This window comes from Heterocephalus glaber, unplaced genomic scaffold (genome assembly GCF_053883595.1).
Source record: "Heterocephalus glaber isolate CG9 unplaced genomic scaffold, H.glaber_assembly_v1.0 deba00001532, whole genome shotgun sequence".
NCBI lineage: Eukaryota > Metazoa > Chordata > Mammalia > Rodentia > Bathyergidae > Heterocephalus > Heterocephalus glaber.
In genome coordinates, this window is record NW_028258330.1 from 26,065,322 (window position 1) to 26,085,504 (window position 20,183).

The window sequence follows — 20,183 nt, forward strand, 5'->3', positions numbered from 1 at the left end:
CCCTGGGTCTGTGTGTTCACTGCCCGCCTGCCACCCACTCAGGACTGGGGCACTCACGTTCTCCAGGCAGGTGCTATCCTTGTCTTTGTGCAGGTAATGCTGCTGCCAGAAGCGCAGTAGGTTGTGGAAGTTATTGAGCAGGAAGCCAGGATACTTTTTGCTGTGTTCCATCCGCTGCAGCAGGCGCAGATACAAGGGCAGCCTCTCTTTCCGTCGGGCCAGCATAAGGATCACCAAGCTAGTGTTGAGGCAGCTGACGTTCTCCTGCAAGGCCGCAGGCAGCTGGGCTGGGTGTATGCTGGCAGCCCCAGTGGATGTTGGAGACCTTAGGTGGACCCCAGGCAGAGAGGAGGGCATCCCAGGCCTAGGCCCTATAGGGCCTTGGCACGGGCTATGGGCCACCACTGAGGTGCTCATGCCTGAGCATCTTCATGTTCCTCACATGCGCCTACCCCCATCCCCACCCTGATGGCACCATCTGTCCTTGTCTAGATCTTGGCTCAGCTATTGCTTCTTCCAAAAGCTTTGATCCTTTGGCAAGGCTGGGTGCACGCGGTAGTTATCTCAGAACTTTCATTCTCCACTACACTGTGAGCCTTGGGAGGGAAAAGTCTTTGTCTGTGTATCCCCTGCCCCCACCCCGGGCCTGGCCTCCTGATATGGTTTAGATCTAAAAGGTCCCCCAAACATTTCTTGTGTTCAGAGGTGGGGCTTTTCAAAGGTGATTTGATCATGGGGCACTGTACTCATCAATGGATTAATCCACTGAGGAGCTCATAGCTGAATGTGCCATGAAGGTGGGTCCTGGTCAGAACAGGTGGGTCAATGGGGTATGACCTGGAAGGGTGTATTCTGTCCCTGGCTCCTCCCTCTTCACTCTGCTCCCTGGATGCCATGGGTTGGGAGCTTTCCTCTGCTGTGCCCTCTCACCAAACCATTTCTTTGGCGCCACCTCACCATGGACCAAATTAAACCTCTTCTCCTTTAAATTGTGGGTGTTGGGTATTTTGTCCCAGTGACAGGAAATGGGACTGATACACCTCCCTCATGTTTGTTAGACCACAGAACCTGAGAGGTACTAGTATTTCCCCATTTTAGAACAGTGGGGAGTGAAGTTCAGAGAAGGGAAGGCTGCCCAGCTATTTAGTGAAAGGGCTGGAGGGATTCTCAGGCCCAATTCTATGACCTGGCACATACCAGGAAGAGACGGGGAGTCATAAGAATGTTGTGCCCATCTTGCCTGACTCAGTCTGTGACCTCAGAGGCTTGCTGTCTTGCGTTTGCCCCCATCTGTAAAATGGATGGCACTTTGCAAAGCCCTTGAGAGAAACACACTTAGATTAACAGTAGGAGACACAACTCTACTGGGCTCCAGGATGGGAGAAATGGTTTCCAGTCTACCTTTCCCAAGTGCCAACTGGCCAGGGCCTCTCACCTGGGTCAGTGTCTGCACGTGGATGATATTGATGAGGCGGAAGAGGAAGGACATCTGTGTGGGCACCTGGGATATGTAGGCGAGCAGGCGGCACTCAGACAGGACCTCAGCCACTGCAGAGGGAGGCAGAGGTGTAACAATAGGCTCAGGCCCTGTGGCCAGGCCACCTATGCCTCCCTTGGGTCTTGACTCCATATACCTCAGGGACTCTCACCATCAAAACAACTACAGGAAATACCGCAGTAGCCAGAACAATCAGCCTCCAGCTGTTCCACCACCAGGCTAAGCTAAGCCTATGTTCTGAGCCCCCACCTGGTTCTTTGGAACCATGCTCAGTGAGCAGCCCTCCTAGCCAACCTGGGACCCGACTGAGCGCCTCTGTATTATACACAGAGAGAATGTTCATTCACAGGCAGACAGACTGATGACACTAATTAAGAAAAAGAGTGAAAAGCTGGGTGTGGTGATATATGCCTGCAATCCCAGCACTCTGGCAGGCGGAGGCAGGATTATAAGCAAATCAGCCAAGACCAGCCCGGGAAACTCAGTGAGGCCCTGTCACAAACAAACAAATTTAAAAAATAAAATATAAGCGGCTGGGGATTTAGCTCAGTGGTGCTGCACCTGCCTGGCAAGCTCAAAGTCCTGAGTTTGATTCCCAGTACCACACAAAAAAAATAAAACAAAAAAATTTTTTAAAAAGGCTGGGAGCTGGGGATTCAGCAGTTCTGCAGCCTGCTCTGAAAGTTCAAGGACCTGAGTTCGATCCCTGGTACAAAAAAAAAAAAAAGGCTGGGAATAAAAAATTAAATAAATTAAAAATAAATTAGAATTTAAAAATTAAAATAAAAAATAAAATAGGCTGTGTAAGAAGGTCCTGGATTTAATCTCCAGTACCACCAAAAACAAAAAACAAAAAACAAAACTGAGTGCAAGACACTTCAAGTCATTTTCTACAGTTCCTAATGTGATTAGTTTCCCACACAGCTCTCATGTGTGTCTGTGCCCGCCGTCGGGTCACAATGCACTCCAGCCCCAAGCAAACAGCTTCCTATACTTACTGGGGGGTGGGGGCAATAATGGACTGTGCCAAAGTCCATGGGGCTGTTCCCCTGAAATGGACCCTTTAAACTTTTGAGAATTTGCTGGATGCCACAGACCTCGGGGTTCGGGGGGGAGCACATGTATGCGCAAATCCCCAGATGTGTGTGTGAAGTTCTAGGCAAGGTCCTCCCTCACCCCCAGCACAACCATTACGCTGCTGCGCTGGGATACAGAATCCCATGCAATCCCAGCCCAGAAGGAAAGGGGGACTGTCATTTGTTTTTGCATTTTGCTGACAACAGTGGCTTTCCTTCATCAAAATGTTGTACATGCTCATTAAAGGAAGCAGATACAATACACAAAGCAGCTGAGCAAACTGGCCAAGACCAAAGACCACCACCTTGACACCAGCCACGTGAGTGCTAGGGCAGCTACTTCTATTGTTTCTGCCTTTTGACTGGAGGCCAGTGTCTGACACCAGCACAGGCACACTGCACCCTGGCATCCTGGCTTTTCCTTACCTTTCATGTCCACCTGGTTTTCAAATCGGTCCAGTGACAAAGTGACGCAACGCACCAGCATGTTGGAGTCCACAAGGGAGCTGTTGATCTGCTTCAGGAACACCTGGAACTGAAGCAGAGATGGTGCTCATGGGAGGCAGCAGGGTACTGGCCAGGGCCCAGGGTAAACAGTCACCACCAGGGACATCAGCAATCCTTTGCCTCAGCCCGCTGCTTTGCAGACAAACAAGCTGAGGGACCTGCTCTCCCCATCCCACTGTAAAGATCTGACATCTTGTCCAGTGGTTCTGCACTGAGCATACTGTGTTCTTCTAACTTTAACTTCAACTGATTTCGGTTGGGTCTGTGTCACACCCTTTTGGAACCCAATATGCCAGGCCCAGTTCTCCTTTCTGGACCTCCCACTGTGGCATGCACCACACAGCACCCAGCAATGTCACATCCCACCCATTCCTACCCCCATTCCCCTATATGGAGCTAAGATTTTCATCCCCGTATTCCCAGGAGAAACTGGCACAGAGTCTAGGAGAAACTGGCACAGAGTAGATGCTCATGAATGTTTGCATGAACACTGGATCCCAGCACACTCCCACTGAAAACCCACTCTGGAAGACAGGCAGACCAGGGGCACTTTAAGGTGACTCCAGGACAACACAGCAACCCCACGAGGCCCTAGGTCAGCCTTACCTTTGCATCAGTGTTGATGTATTTATTGAATCTCTTGAATGCATCAACGTTGAACTTCATCAGCTCTCCCAGAAGGTCAAAGTAGCTCTGCAGCACATCCCTCGACTTGCACTCACTGTCCACAATGCAGTACAGGATGTGCTGGGGTGAGGAGGAAACGAGGTGAAGGTGTGGATGTGGCTGCCCCTGCCTGGCTCCCACTGGGACCTGGCATGGAGCTCAGACAATACATTTGCTTTGAGCAGGCATTTAAGTTGATGGAACCTGCAACCTGGTCTAGATTTGTGAGGATGCTGGTGGCTTCAAGGGCAGGGCCAAGGGACACACCTTCCTGGCAGGGCCATGGGTTGGGGATATAGCACATCTTTCTCTCACTTGACCAAACTCAGAGTTGAAGCCTCTAAGATGTTCTGTGGTCACTAATGCGGCCAGGGCTCTCCACCTCCCAGGCCCAGTTCTAACACTGGCCACTGCCCAGGCATGGAGGCCACTCAAGTAAATGAAGGGCAGAATATAAGGGTAGAAAACACTTTTTGCCCAATGGGTTCTGTGTTTATGAATGAAACTGTTAAAAGTTTACATCAAAATCAATGAATTTTTATTAAGAACATAAGGCCAATTTAACTTCCTGATAAAGTTCTCTATGACAGTTAAACTATTTCCAAAGTTTTCCATTTTCTTCTTGAAATTACATTGATTTGCACCAATTCTTTTCCATATGAGTTTTATAACAATTAATAGGTCAGTTTCTTGTCTATTTCAATTTTTTAAAACCAATTCGAATTTTGGCCATTTTGCTCCCCACCTTTTGCTTTTTCTGTAGATCATAATTCAATAAGGAAAATTAACTTTTTCTCAATACCAAAAGAGCATCAGGTTTCACAGGCTTGCTGGATACTCTAGACCAGTGGCGGCAAACCTGTGGCATGCATGCTGCAGTGGGCTCTATCACTGAAAGCTCTAAAAGGTTCGCCATCACTGCTCTGGACACTCAACCTCGGGATGGCCATCCTCAAGTTCCTCAATCACTCCCTAAGCACCCATGAGGGACCCGCAGTTGGAAACCCACGGCAAACATGAGGGCAATCTGCACTGACACTTAAAACAAGAGCTGGTCTGTTCCTGACGATCTGTTCGAGGCTCAGGATGGGGAATTGATGCATGGGGCTGGGGATGATCGCCACCCGACACCCTGGCTCCTCAGGCCATACCTCCAGAAGGCCTCGCTTCAGCAGGAACATCTGGTCTGCATAGGAGGTGGTCCCTCGGAGGAAACTCTCCACAGCCCGGGCTTGCCAAAACCTGTGACCCAAACATTGACTCCTGGCCCAGGGGCTAAGGCTGCCCTTTCCTGGCCCAGGTTCAATTCCCCCCAGGGGTTGAGAGATGCTTATTCCCTTTTCATTTTTTTGACATTTACTGAACATCTACCATGCTTCAGATCTCATCCTAGCCCTTGGGGAAACAGCATTGAGCAAGAGAATTCTGACAGCTCACTGAGAAGCAGTCTTCAATCAGGGTCAGTCTGGAAAGGGTTGGGTCACAAAGAAGGTGGCATCTAGGCTCCAAGAACTGGCTTCAGCAAGTCCTATGAGGAAACATTCTAGGCTTTTCCCCTTTCAGAAGAATGAAGTGATATGGAATTGGGGACCCCGAATGTCTGTGGAAAGAAAGGCACCTGTGGACTGACCACTGAGTTCCAATGTGCTGGGGCAGCCTACAGTAGAGGCAGCTGATGTTGACCAAGGGGCTCAGAGGGCTCTGCTGGATCCATGAGGAGAGTCTGGATAAGGCAGGCTGCGGTGCCAGGGACCCACTGGGGACAGAGCCCACTGAGTTTCAACCCAGCCCTGCTGGAATTCTTCCCACTTGCAGCCTTTGAGAGTCATTTCTGAGGGGTCTAGAAGTCAGAGCAGACCTCCGCCAGCCCCTGCTAGGGAAAGGCTTCCCTTCATTCCTACAGCTTCTTGCTCCCTTTCCATGCTGCACTGAAACCAGTTTCTTTTCATCTCTCTTTTCCACAACCCCAGGGAGTGCCATGTGGCCAGGGCCTGTAACCCATTTCTCTCCCACCTTGCCAGTGCCAGCACATTACAGGTGCTTAGTGAATGCTTAGTGAATGCTTCACCTCTTAACACATCCTGCTGGTATACCACAGGAGCACGACACTCACCTGCTGAATCACACGGAGCCAGGCAGCAGTCAAGCATCCCACTAAAACCCAACAGTGACCACACTGCAGGGATGGGCGCTGGGAGCTAAAGGGCATTTCTAAATACCTGCAACATGTGGCTCCTGGGCCCCTCGAAAGTGTCAGGTACCCATCTTGAGACTCACCTGAAAGATGACTCGGCTGGCTCCTTCTTCATGACCTGTAGCAGACGAGTTAACAAGCCCCTCTTCCCATCACACACCAAACTCCTGAAATTAAGAGACAGGGTATTGGTAGCAGATCTGAGACGATGACAGGGGCCTTTGGGCTGGGTCATTCTGCGGCTTAGGTAAAAAGGGGGGATATTTCTGAGTCTGTAGGGTGTCCTCCTGCTCCACTGGGACCACAACCCTCAGTCATCAACTGAGCAGCCAAGTGAATTGCCCATACCCCAGGCCAGCTCTGCCCTCCACACCCGCTGGCAAGAGGCCAGAGAACACCCAGAGTCACAGAGGGTTCAGAGCTGCTAGAGGAAGAGCCACTTACACCACTGGTGGGTTTGATACAGGCCATGACAGAGTCTGCCCCCTGGGGCAAACTCCGTACCCACAGGCTGGTGCCCAGGGTCCTCCCTCCCTAGGTTCAGTTCCAGCTGGTGGTAGGCAAGAACCCACTGTGTCTCCAGGTCTATAAAAGCAAAGGCAGTAGGTGGGGAAATGACTCTTGCCCTGTCATAGGGGAAAGAAGATGGCCAGGCTGGGTTCTGGGCCCTCATCAAAATCTCTTAAATAAAGCAGCTCTATTTTTTTTTTTTTTTTTTTGGTGGTAGTGACCTCTGCACTAAGCTGCAGCCCTAGCACTTTTAAAAATTTTTTATTTTGATGCCACCTGCCTCACAAGCTCAAGGTCCTGAGTTGGATCCCTGGTACAAAAAAAAAATTTTTTTAATTTTGAGACTGGGTCTCACTATGTCACTAAGTTGCCCAGGCTGGGCTCCAGAACTTGCAATTCTCCTGCCTCAACACCCAGAGTGCTGCTGGGATTACGGGCATGTACCACCATAGCTGTTAGCTGGCTAATAGCTCTACTTTTATACCTTGCAGACATCAGGGCAGGGCCGCATCCAATTTCATCTGAATGAGGAGCTCTGCTGCCTTCAAAACAGGGCTGGGAAGTTACAGCCCTGGTTGCTGGATAAGGTCCACCCTGTTCTGGCTCCTGTGAATCTGTCACCTCACTGCCCTGCTCCAGAAGACAAGGCAAACATAACCAGGTAATAGGACTTCACTGCTGGTGTGGGACAGGGGCCTGTTTCTCTTTGCTTTGCTTGGCACAGCTCCCACTGGGCAGAAAAGAAGCACATCAGCAAAGGTGCCCTATGCATGTGGCAAGGGGAGGGAAGGGCACAGGCAGCCTCTAGCAGGAGGCTACTTGGAGCCTCTCTCTGCTCCCTCATCTGTGAACAGGAGGTGATGGTGGCACTTCTCTCCTAAGGCCGCTGAAGCTCCAGCAAAAAAATCCAGGGGACATAAGCACCTGGCACACAGAGCCCTGTGGATGTGACAGCTATGTGTGACAAAGGGCAAGTGTGCACACTTGTGCGTGGCCATCTGGGAGCCTCCGAGCATGCAGGTGGTGGTGGTGGCAGAGGTGGGGGTGGGGGTTACAGTTGCCTGCCACCCAGGCTCACCTGTCAGTGTTGAGGACGGCTTCTACTTCAGGGATGTTGGCCTTGAGGGAGATGGCACTGAGTTCATTCAGCTCCTGGTTGTTGAGCAGCAGGTACTTGTTCCTAAAACAAACCAGGTGAGGGTGGGGGTTAAAGGACAGGAACTGGGGGTGCCAGTAAACAGTGCACCAGTGCAGGGAGTCCCCACACATTTCTGGTGGAGAGAGAAGCTGGAAATCCACCAGGCACGTTCCTCTCCAGGTCCTGTCAGCCTGCACCATCATTCTGCAGGAGGGGACTCAGGGCCTTAGCATCTCTAGGCCTTTCTGTTGTATACTCAACATTTCATCTTGACTTCTCAAAGGCATCTGTGCCTCAGCATGTCCGCTTAGATCTGTCATCCTACTCCTCTGGCCTGGTCCTGCTGTGGCACTTCCGGTGGCCACGGTCATACCAGCAGAGGCCTGGTTAGCTGTGACACACTCTCCTGCCCCTCCCATCCAGGCCTGTCACCCGCTTCCTACAGAGTCTCCCATAGGCATTGAGTCCTCACACAGCTCCCAGGGTGCTCTTCAGTGACCCTGTTACCATCTAATAAAATGCTTCCTCTGCTTCCTACTGCTTTGGAACATATAACATCTAAGGCTGTGACCTGTGTCCCACAGCCACAGGTCACCACTGAGCTGTGGCTGAGTCGAGCCCACACCTCTCACTCCACCTGGCTACCCTGACTTTCCTGACCACACCATACACCTCCTGCAGGGGCTTTTGCATGGGTTCTGGCTACAACGCTCACCCTCTTGCTCTGCCTTTTCACTTTATTTACTCCTAATGACCCTTCCAGCCTCAGCTGTCAAGTTACTTCTGCAAGGAAGAGTCCCTGAGCACCGCTGGCCAGTCAGGATGCTGGCCAACTGTCACCCCACACAATCATGCTCCTTCTTTCCCAAATACCATGTCCATTTGTTACCATATATCCATCTCTTGGTGACATTCTCTGAGTAATGTGTAACTTCCTTCCCACACCGTATCCTTTATGATAGGAGGGGCTGTGGCTCCCCTCAGTCACCCCTGCATCCCCAGCTTGGCATACAGAAGTGCTGATTTGAGAGTCAGACAGAAGCTAAGGACTCACTGTCTCAAACAATACACAAAAACCTAGTGCACTTTTACAAACTATTGGCCTTCAGCCAGAGAAGCCCTCACAGGGGCCAGTACATGATGACAGCAAATTTAATCCCCTGGGCCACATGTATTTTCAGGTATGTTCTGTTTGCTCATACAACGTTCCTAAAGAATTTAAACACTTAAAAATCAGAACTTGACCCCTCTGTAGCGCAAAACCAAACCAAACCACCGCCTTTCATATAAACCTTAATTTCTGCCTGCCTTTGGGGGGAAAAAATCTAAAGCTATACCGTAATGGGCCTGGGTCCCTGTCGCTGGAGCTGAGCAGCAACCTGTTGTTCTGAAGGTCAAGGGTTAGTTACTATTCCTTCTTCCTTACACTGTTTTTCTTACAGCGCTGAATCATTTTCCTGTACATTCTCCATCAGATTGAAAAATAAAAAATAAGTGAGCAGAATATCTCAAAAAAAAAAAAAATGGGAGAAAGCATGTGTTGTGGAGGTGAAAAGCCCTCCCTCCACGTGTCCAGCTGGGCAGCTCTGCCTGTGTGAGGTTCAGGGGGCAGCTGATTCCAGGGGAGGTAAGAGGGCAGCACTTCTCCCTGCAGGGACGCACGCGTACTTACTCGTGGTGGTCACTGAAACTCTGAAGAAGCCTCAGAAACTGGATCTTCAAGGTGATGTCCTAGAACACATGTTAAAACCAGTCACAGGGTTTCTAAATAAGACAAGGCTGAGGCTCTTGTGAGAGCTTGGCATGACACTCTGCTTCTTTGAATCTCTGTCCTCACACATCATAAGAGCTTTTCTTTAGCTAGAAAACAATATGGTCAGACCTCCACATCTGGCCCATGGCAAATTAAACGAAAGTGGACCCTTCCTGCTACAAACATCCTAGAGTATTGGATTAAAAAAAAATCACCCAAATTCTTTTAAATGTGAGGCTATGTTCATAAGCTGGAAAGGAAATCTGGATGCAACAGAAACGAAGGCCTGAGTCTGGAGCTCTGAGCCCAAGGGCTGATGCTCAGGTATTTGAGGGCAGTGTGCGGCGGAAGAAGGGGGCCTAGTCACAGCTGGGCTGGAGTTCTCACGTACTGCAATGACAGACAGGACCCCAGGTCTGTGCAAAGATCTGACCTATGTTTCAGAGAGCTATCAGGGAAGCCTGATTCTGCCCAGCGCATAGCTGGCAGTGGGGGGAACCTCCCAGGAGAAGTGGAAACTCACACGCATACTAGCAGAGTGGCAGGGCCAAGACACAAAACATGAGAGCTAACCATAGGACAGATCCAGCCCCTGAAGGACCTGCCAGACAAAAACAAGGGTGCCCTACAGAAATACTTGGAGGGCTGAAGCTACAGAAGTCCCCTAGGAAAGCAACCCCTTGTGGAAAGGGGCCTCTTACAAAGGTTACAAAACAAGAGGCAATACCTCATCCTGCAGGGCTGATGACCCAAACACAAGAAAGAGACCCCAAATGATTCAAGAAATAACATCCAATTGAAGAAAAAGGCAAGAGAGTCACAGGATGAACAAACACCATGTAGTTTTTGGAAAAGAGTCAGAATGTCTAAAAATGTAAAATGTATTCACTTGAAGTTAAAAACAGCCAGGAGTGGTGGTGCGGGCCTATAATACAGCACTCTGAGAGGCTGAGGCAAGAGGAAGGTAAGTTTGAGCCCAGCCTGGGCAACTCAGCAACTGAGTGATACCCTATCTCAAAATAAAAAGTAAAAATTGGGGTTGGGATATAGTTCACTGTGAAAGCCCTAGGTTCAATCTTTCAAAAGAAAAAAAAGTATTTCCATAAAGATGAAGGCGTTGGTGCAGATCTTCTCTAAGTTAGCTTCCATTAATGGGATCATAAAGTATGGCTTTCAGTTTTTGCTCTACTCCCAGAAAACAAGGGGTCAGAGGATCAGCAGCAGGGCTTGAAACAACTACTAGTGATTAAAGTTCCATGTGCCCATGGGGTCCCTTGCTTACCGGGCTACAGTCACAGTTTTGGTTGTGACCATGGAGGACGAGGGCAGATGCTGAATGTTTTCTCCAAATCAGCTTGTCAAACAAATTATTGAGTCCAGGGATCAGCTTAAACTCTGCAATCATTCTGTGAACCTGGACGGGGTGGGAAGGGAAAAGCTTTAAGACAAATGTGCTTTGAAGACCCAGCAGAGTCTCACGCTCCCCACAGACAATAATGATCCTTAGGATGAAAAAAGCAATAGTGAGCATGGAGTGCTAGGGTTTAAAGAAAACATCCACACACACCCTGCCCACACACAAACACATCTTTTAATTTGCTCATTACTGCTTACAAGAGTCCTACAAATTACATTGTGTGAAAGGGCCTATCCTAAGAGCGTGGGTTTTGGATTCCGATAGTTCTGGGTTTACTCTTAGCTCCACTATGTGCAAGGTCTGGAACCTTCAGCAAATCCCTAACATTTGTTTCCTTGTCATGTAATTAAGATGGAAATATATCATACACCAGAGGATAAATTTTAATGGGGGTATAAATATTAAAAAATGAAACTCTAATGATCCTAGAAAAATCTATGTGAAGACTTCTTAATTAATGACCCAAGAGTGGGAAAGCCTTTCTAAAGGATTATACTAAAGCTGGAAGTCAAGAAAGAAGACTGTTGATTTCAACCACACAAAGCTTTTAACATTGTGCATAGCAAAACTCACAATACAAAGTCACAAGTCAAACATGACAAATGGAGAACATACACCGGCAATTCATATAAGCAGAACAACTGTCCTCTTTAAGGAGTCCTAAAAATTTCTAGACAAAAAGACCAACCTCCCACACATGCCCCCAAAAAAGATGAAGGACAGGTAGATAGAAAGGATTCTTTTCTTAAATATATGAAAAGACTCAACTTCACTTACATGTTAAGAGAAATTCAAATCCCAACTGATTTTTTACTTTTTTAGTTGGGCAAAGGAAACAAGGTTCTTCCTGACTTTGGTATCAATTTGATGACTTGGGCCTCGGGCAGGCATATCAGCACTGCCTATCCTATGGAATGACTGCTACTATCTTATCTTCATTAATACCAGAGGGGTCAAACTTATGGCATTTTGGAAATGGGATCTCACCCAGTGTCCTGGTTTCACATGCAGATGACCGTATGCTGAGGACTCTCAAAGTTACTCCTCCAGCCTCGACTCCAACTGCCGATCATCCCAATACCGATTCTAACAGATACCTCACACCCACCTCGTTCGGAGCCAAACTCCTCATCTTTCTCCCTAAACCTGTCCATGTGCTGCTCATCCCATGCACATCTTAATCATCTCAATCAATGGCAAATTCATCTTCCCACTCGCTTAGGCCAAAAGCCCTAGGGTCACTTTAACTACTCCTTTCTCTTATGTTCACATCCAATCATCAGCAGATCCTGTCTATTCCATCTTCAGAATATATCCCAAATTCAACCACCGCCCTAACCCCCGACTCCATCTGGTCGGTCACAGCTACAATCGCTTAGCTCAATCACAAGGGTCCCAAAGGATTCTCCTGGTTCCCATCCTTGCTGTTTCTACTCTCACACAACAGTCAGAGACAGCCAACTTCTCACCTCATTCAGAGTAAAAGCTGGTTTTTAAATAGCTTACGACAGCCTGACACAAGCTGGCCTGCGATTCCCTCAGTGTTTCCTTTCTGTTCTCCCACCAGGCCCACTTCCCCCTCAGGAGTATTTCTCCGTCTAGCTGGTCACTGCCAGAGATCGCAGCCTGCTGGGCTCCCTCACTTTCTTCCGGATGCTGCCATTCCAAATGGTATCTTTAAATGAGTCTTTTCCCTAGCTACCCTCTCTAAAACTGTACCTTTTTTTTTTTTTTTTTGGTACTGGGGATGGAACTCGGGGTCCTTGCGCTTGTGTAGCAGGGGGCAAAACCACTGAGCTAAATCCCCGGCCCTGTACCTTTTTTTTTAACTTAAAATTTTTATTAGGGCCGGAGATTTAGCTCAGTGGTTCTGCCACCTGCCTCGAAAGTGCAAGGTCCCAAGTTCGATCCCTGGTACCAAAAAAAAAATTTATTTATGATAAAACAAAATTTACCATCTTAACCATTTTTGATGTGCAGTTCAGTGTTAAATACACTCACATTTTAAAATTGTTATTAGCACATGTTTGCAGTACATAATGATTACACTCACTGAGGGGAGTTGGCGCATGCACCTCATCTGTCATCCGGGGTTGTGTGAAGTTCAGGGTCTAATTCAGAAAGGTGCTTGGGGGCTGCTGAGCTCCCAGCCTTGCTTGCCTGAAGTCCCTCCTCCCCCATGCAATGACAACGATGCAGTGAACAGGAGAGGGTGCCTTCTCATAGCCATGAGGAGATTTGCTGAGTCCTGTTTCTCCCACCTTGCCCCTCCCTCCAGCTTCAAGGCTCAGGGAACCCCAGTTCGTCTGGAAGTCTCCTGCTTGCCCAGGTTTCCTAAATGGACACAGTTCTGGGCTCTGACCTACCACCTTGAGCCCACATCAGATTAGCACTTCAGTGCATGGACAGGGCCAGTCTTTATTCCTCGAGTTACTGAGGTGAGATGCTCTCTTGGCCTGTGCAGAGATGCTGCTCACAGCAAATTATAGCAGAAAGACTCCAAGCTCTGAATCAGCCTGCTTTCCTTACAAAAAGGAAAACAGCCCACATGCTTTCTTGGCTAGAGAGCGTGGGTTCTAAGAGAAGGGCTGATGAAGATGCACCCTGTTCACCATACGAAGGCAGCATTTGCTCCTGCCAGGCTCCCCCATTCTGAGATGCCGGGGTGAAACTCACCTGGTTTCGCTGCCGCCCCATCAGCAGCACACAGAGGACATACAGCACTTCCAGTTTGTACATGATCTCGTGCATAATCTTCATGGACTGGGGCAGCTGGGTCCTGGCAGAAGTGTGAGGCAATCCACTCTCCTCGGAAGCGCCTGGAGGAGGGAACACAGTGGAGGCTGACACAGCCCCAAGAGAGGGGTGAGTCCCAGCCAGTGCGGAAGCATGGTCGATTCTCAAACCTGCTCTGAATAGACTGGAGGTTACAGAGTCATTAGACTGGGCCCGAGCCCAAATCAAAGAAATGAAAGCCACGAAACTCCCTCACACCCAGGAGCCAGGCTGTATTATATATGAGATGGGGCATGGCAAAACTGGCTGGGGAAATGAGCAGGAGCTACTGATTACAAGATCTCAGGACAGGGTCATATAACTCCCAGGACTCCGCATGTGGAACTTCTGGTGGGCTCCCATGAAATAAGAGATCAGACGCCACAAGGAGCCTGCTATGGGGACTCCTCACAGTAGCCCACTCTGCCTCTTCTGGATACAGCGTGCACTTTTATTTTTGCTTTTATCCCTTCCTCTCTTTGTTTGGCCCAAGTTCCCTCTGCAGAGCTCCTTCTTCCCTTACCCCTTTGCCCCTCACTTTTCCAATAAACTTTTGGCACTGTTTTTGGCTTGGCTTGTCCAATTCTTTGTATGAAGCAAGAAGGACCTGGATTACTTTTAATTGATGAGCCATTTCTAAAGAACAACCCGACAATACTTAGAGACTTAGAAAAATGGACTGTGTGGTTCTCTCGTCTCATCAACTTTAATATAAAGTAAAAATAGTCAGAAACATCCAGTGCAATAGCATAATCCACCCAATCCCCCAATACTTCTGCCACCAACCAGACCTTCAGAAAGAGCCCAGACAGACAGATGTCAGACAGCAAATAGGTCACCAAGGCCTCTGAGTCCTTGGCTCTTTTGTCTGGGCTCCATGAGACACACTGAGGAAGGCTGAGAGGAATCCTTTTGAAGACCACCCCCCGTTTTTCAAAAAAGAAACATCTGAAGTTTTACAATGCTTGACTTTCTAAAGAAGTCTGAATTTCACAACTGATAACAGAGATTCAGATGAACATTACAGCATATTTACTCCATCTCATTTTTACTAACAGCAACACATAAGTAATGTGTGTGGGCCACTTGACACACATCAGTGTGCTGAGCTTTAGGTACCTATCTTATTTAATATCCAGTTAAAACAATCATCTGTGGGCCATCCAGCGTATACTCCAGTGTATACATCCAGAATAGACTCCTGGAGTCTACACTTGAAAAGGTAGGAAAACAAGGTAATAAAGACAAATGCCTCTAGAGTTGTGATTTGCTGCCTGTTTGATTCAGGGCAAGTCACTTCCTCAAGAGGCCTTAGACTGTTATGTGCAGCAGAAGACAGCTGGGTTACTGTGAGGCTAGAATGGGAACACAAGTAAAGCCCAGCCCTAGATTCTCAGGAAGCCTCGTTTATCATTAAACCCTATTTATTTATTTATTTATTTGAGACAGGGTCATACTTTGTAGTGCAGGCTGGCCTTGAACTCACTATGTAGCCCAGGCTGGTCTCAAACTTGCAGCAATCCTCCTGTCTCTGCCTCCCCAAGTTCTTGGCCTGCAGGTATGTTTCCAATCTTATCTGTAAAATTATGATAATGACAACAGTGGCTACCTTCTAAAGTTCCAAAGATGGAAGGATTTAATATATTAAAGGTGCTTAGAACAATCCCTGGCACATAGAAGCATATATGTTAAATAGAAGTAAAAAACTTAACTCTAAGTTTTGCTAATGCTTGCCTATTACTTGTTTATTTTATAAATTAATACATAAAACAAGCATCGTATGTATTAATGGGGTATGATGTGACACACATCTCCCTGATGGCTAATGAGGCTAAACAGTTTTCCAAATGCTTATTTGCCATTTATGTATTCTTTAGAGAAATGTCTATTTGAATTCTTTGTATTCCGAAGTGAGCTGTGTTTTTATTGTCTTCTCTGAGCCCTAGTTTTCTGCACATTCTAGATTTTTTACTAGATATATGGTTTGCAAAAACGTTCTCCCTCTTTCCTAAAATATTCTCCTATTCTATGGGTTGGTCTTTTCACTTTGTTCATGCTGTCCTTTGAAGTATAAAAGCTTTTAATTTTCTTGAAGTTCAATTTATCTTCTATTAATTTGGTTGCTTGTATTTTAGATGTCTATGAAATCACTGCCAAATCTAAGGCCAGAAGATCTAGCCTATGTCTTCTTCTATGGGTTTTATAAGTTCAGCTCTTACACTTGAGCCTTTAATCTTTTTGTTAATTTTTCGTGTATGATGTGAGATACCAGATTCCACTGCACCTTTTTGCATGTGAATATCTAATAGCCTCAGCCCTATATATTGAAAAGACCTATTATTTCCCCCAATTAAGTGGTCTTGGCACCCTGTTGAAAATCAACTGACCATATGTATGAGGATTTATGTCTGAACTCCCCATAATAGTCCATTGATCTGTAAACGTCTAGCTTTTATGCCAGTAGCACTCTTAATTACTGCAAGTTTTCAAATCAGGAACAGTGAATCCTCTTACTTAGTTCTTCTTTTTCAAGATTATTTTGGCTGTCCTGGGTTGCTTGTGTGTTCGCTTTGGCAGCACATATACTAAAATTGGGTTCCTTGCATTTCCATATGAATTTTAGGATCAGCTAGTGCCTTTCTTCAAAGCTGGCTGAGATTTTTAATAGGAATGGCATTGAATCTATTGATTGTATTTGTAGCTCAAAATAGGGAGTACTGATAGCTTAACAATATTAAATCTTCCTATTCAACAACATGGGATATCTTCATATTAATTTAGGTCTTCTTTAATTTCTTTCAATGATATTTTGAAATTTTCATAGTATAAGTTTTATACTTCTTTGATTTATTCCTACTTTATTCTTTTTGATGCTATGGTAAATGAAACTGCTTTCTTATTTTCATTTTTGGTTTCTTAACTTCTACTGTATGCAATACTATTTATTTATGAACATTAATCTTCTATCCTGGAACTTTGTTGATACTGTTTATTGAGAAAAGATGTTACTACATAGTTTAAGATGGTCTTGAACTCAGTATGTAGTCCAGGTTGGCCTCAAACTTTCAGTGATCTTGCTTCAGCCTCCCAGGTGCCGAGATTACAGGCATGGCTGCCACACACAGCTGTATCCTGAAACTCTGAACTTGTTTATTAGTTTTAGTGGTTTTTCAGTGAATTCCTTAGGTTTTTCTACATATAGAATCATGTCATCCAGGTATGATGGCACATGTGTATAATCCCAGGATTTTGGGAGGCTGAGGCCAGAGGATAGTCCAAGCATAGCCTGGGCCATTTAGCAACTTACTGAGACTCTATCTCAAAAAAGAAAAAAAAAATTTAAAAGGCCAGGGATGTACCTCAATACGAACATCTAGATTCAACATTCCAGTAACACACACACACACACACACACACACACACACACACACACCTTCTTTTTCCCCTTTTGCCTACCTGCCTACCCAGAACCTCTAGTACAATGCTCAATAGAAGCGACATCATACTTGTCTTGTTTGTGATCTGGGGGTGGGGGGTGGCAGCAGCTGGGCACTGTCTTTGCCATTAGGTATGACATTAGCTGTGGGTATCTTATAGATGCCTTTTAAAAGGTCAAGTTCCCTTCTCTTCTGAGTTTTTTGAGTATTTATCATAAAAAGGTGTTGGGTTTTGTACATATTTTTCCTACATCTATCAAAATCATCATTTTATATTACATGAACTGATTTTCAGATATTGAATCAAACTTGCATAAATTTTTTGTTTTTGTTTTTTTTTTTTTTTGAACTACAGCTATGTAGTTCAGGCTGGCCTTGAACTCACTATGTAGCCCAGGCTGGCCTCAAACTCATGGCAATCCTCCTGCTTCAGCCTCCCACATGCTGGGTTTACAGGCGTGCCTCACCATGCCGATGCCACTTGCTTTCAACATGAAGAATTTCCTTTGCTATTTCTCATAAGGTGGCACCACCAATTTCTACATATTCACCTACTAAATTCTCCCAGTCTTTATCTAGAAATATCTTTATTTCACCTTTTTTTCCCCCTTTTGCAGTACTAGGGATTGAACCCAAGAGCACTCTACCACTAAGCTAAATCTCTAGCCTTTTATAATTTTTTATTTTGATACAGAGTCTTGCTAAATTGCTCATGTGGGAATCACCTTGTGATCCTCCCTGTCTCAGCCTCCCAAGCGCTGGGATCACAGCCATGCACCATCACACTCAGCTTCACCTTCATTTTTTGAAAGACAATTTTGCACAATATAATATTTTTGGCTGAGTTTTTTTTCTTCATTTTTTGTTTTTGAGTTGAGAGTATTGCTATGCTGTTCAGTCTGGTCTCAAACTCCTAGACTTAAGTGATCCTCCTGCCTCGGCCTTCTAGGGGCTAGGACTACAAGTGCACACCACCACGCCCAGCTGGGTAAGTATTTTCCTTTCAGCACTCTGAATACATTACCCCACTGCCTTCTGGCCTCCACTATTCCTGATGAAAAGTCAGCCGTTAAGCTTACCAGAACACCCTTAGGCATGACATGCCATTTTTCTCTTGTTACTTTCAAGTTTTTGTCTTTTAGCATTTTTATTATGACATATATCTAGGTATAGACATCATTGAGTTTATCTCACTTAGAGTTCTTTGTGCTTCTCAGATGTATACATGTATTTCATTAAATCTAGGATGTTTTCAGCCATTATTTAAAAAAAAATTTCCCCTTCTTTTATCTTCTTTTGTACATTATTATGCATATTTTGGTGTGCTTAATATTGTTTCATTCTGAGATCCTGTTCATATTTCTTTATTGTTTATCCCCTTTCTTCTTGAGAATGCTTAATTTCTATTGATCTATTCTTTAAGTGTTTTTATTCTTTCTCCTGCCAGTTCAAATCTATTGCTGAGTCCTTCCAGGGAATTTTAAATTTTTGTTATTACATTCTTTAACTCCAGAGCTTCCCTTTAGCTTTTTCTTATATTTTCTATTTTTTAACTATTGTTTTCTATTTAATGAGATACTATCGTCTAAGCATGGTGTTCTTTGTTATTCAACCATACAGTATTTATAATGGATGCTTTGAAATCACTGTTAAATCTAAGACCTCTCACAGGCAATCCCCGATGCCTACTTTTTCTTATGTAAAGGTCATACTTCCCTGCTTGAGTCTCATAATTTTTGTGAAAAACTAGCCATTTAAGATAACTATGAACATTGGTTCTCTTTCCCCTTTTCAGGGATTTTTGTTTATTTATCTGTTTAGTGACTTGGACTATTTTAGTAAAGTCCATTTCTCCAGTAGACTCTTTAATGGTGCATCTCAGGCATGCATACAATGTCCTCTGGATGATATTTGGCAAGGTTTCTGTTAAGCTCTCTGCCTCATCACACCTAGATATTAGGTTCCACTATGTGCTGGCTGAATGCCCTACTACTTTTGATAATGCCATGGGGTATACACTGCTTCAAGGTCTGATCATAAATTCTAGCAAGGTTGTTTTTGAGGATGAGGTTTTTTTCCTGACTTTAGGAGAGCTCTTCTTAGTTGTCTCTTTCCCTGGTTCTCTGATGAACTAGCTGAGCTAGTGTTTAGTTTCTTGTTCTTAAGAAAATCTACCAGTCTCTTTTTACTTGCTTACCACCAAAATCTCCAAAATTTTTGAGAATATCCTTTGGTATGAATCTCCCTGTATTCTATTTTTACCAAATGCCCATCCCTCTAGGCAAAACTTCTGAGCCACTACTCTGAGCAGGGTCGTAGCCTTTAGTTTTCTCAACTTCTAAGTGAGCTGGGGCAGGAGTCACTGAAGCCATGGTACTGCCCAAAGCATCTGGGATAGAGCTTCTACACTATGCATGTAGTACAGAACTGGGCTGAAGAAGGAAGAAGTTAGCCTCTTCATCTTATAGTTGGAAGAGATGAAAAAAGTTGGCTCATCCTTCCCAGTGAGATAGCATGTTTCTTGTATGAAAGCCAATTGCATCTAGGCTTGTACAATCTGACTGCATTCTGCTGGCTAAAGTCCTTTATCAGGAAGCTGGGGCTGAGACTAGGAGTCTACTCACTTACTAGGCTGCCTAGTCACATCAAGAGGACCAGAAAAAGGCAGTGCAGAGTGAGACAAAAGACAAAAGAAACATGTAGAAACTGAGAAAAAGAATTCTCTGGGTTCCTAAGAATTCTCTGGTTAATGGTTCCAGTCTGTTCCTGAGACACAGATGCCTCTAGTTCTGCAACAAAGTCCTCCTCCCTGCAATCAGAGCCCCTAGGATGGGTGCAATGAGGTTTCTGTAACTCACTATCAAGAGTCTTAAAAGTCATAGTCTAGGACTGCCTTAAGGAAAATTCTACTTTGAGAAAAATCTCAAATTAATCCTCCTTGAAAAGGAGGTCAAGAATATCTCCAGGGCCCCAAAAGAGCCCACCACTCAGGGGACCCACCTAAAGTACCTTGATTGTGCTCAGACTCCTCATTTGCCACTCGCATCAGGGCATCTAAAACCAAAGCATTGTCTAACCACGTGTACCACTCCTCCAACTCCTGAAGGAAGCTGGCTGTGCCCGTTGACTCTGACACCTTCCGAGTCGCCAGTTTGCAAAGTCGTTCAACAAAGCCAGGGATGCTGAGAAGGGCCGCTGCCAGGGAGAAAATG

The 20,183-nt window shown here is 45.9% G+C and overlaps 1 protein-coding gene across 5 annotated transcripts in view; it reads right to left on the bottom strand.

Annotated features, from left to right (window-relative positions):
- The window catches only part of Trpc4ap (transient receptor potential cation channel subfamily C member 4 associated protein), a 78,135-nt gene that overhangs the window by 1,019 nt on the left and 56,933 nt on the right, over positions 1 to 20,183 (bottom strand). The window contains exons 8-18 of one of the 5 annotated variants that reach the window (XM_004867884.4): positions 19,981 to 20,166; positions 13,436 to 13,602; positions 10,625 to 10,756; positions 9,262 to 9,320; positions 7,530 to 7,631; positions 6,025 to 6,108; positions 4,899 to 4,989; positions 3,688 to 3,828; positions 3,001 to 3,109; positions 1,436 to 1,548; positions 58 to 264 (exon numbers count right to left, since the gene is read on the bottom strand). In XM_004867884.4, the coding sequence (XP_004867941.1) occupies positions 58 to 264; positions 1,436 to 1,548; positions 3,001 to 3,109; positions 3,688 to 3,828; positions 4,899 to 4,989; positions 6,025 to 6,108; positions 7,530 to 7,631; positions 9,262 to 9,320; positions 10,625 to 10,756; positions 13,436 to 13,602; positions 19,981 to 20,166 (1,391 nt within the window). The other 4 variants (XM_004867886.4, XM_087188919.1, XM_087188918.1 and 1 more) reach the window with 4 other exon arrangements.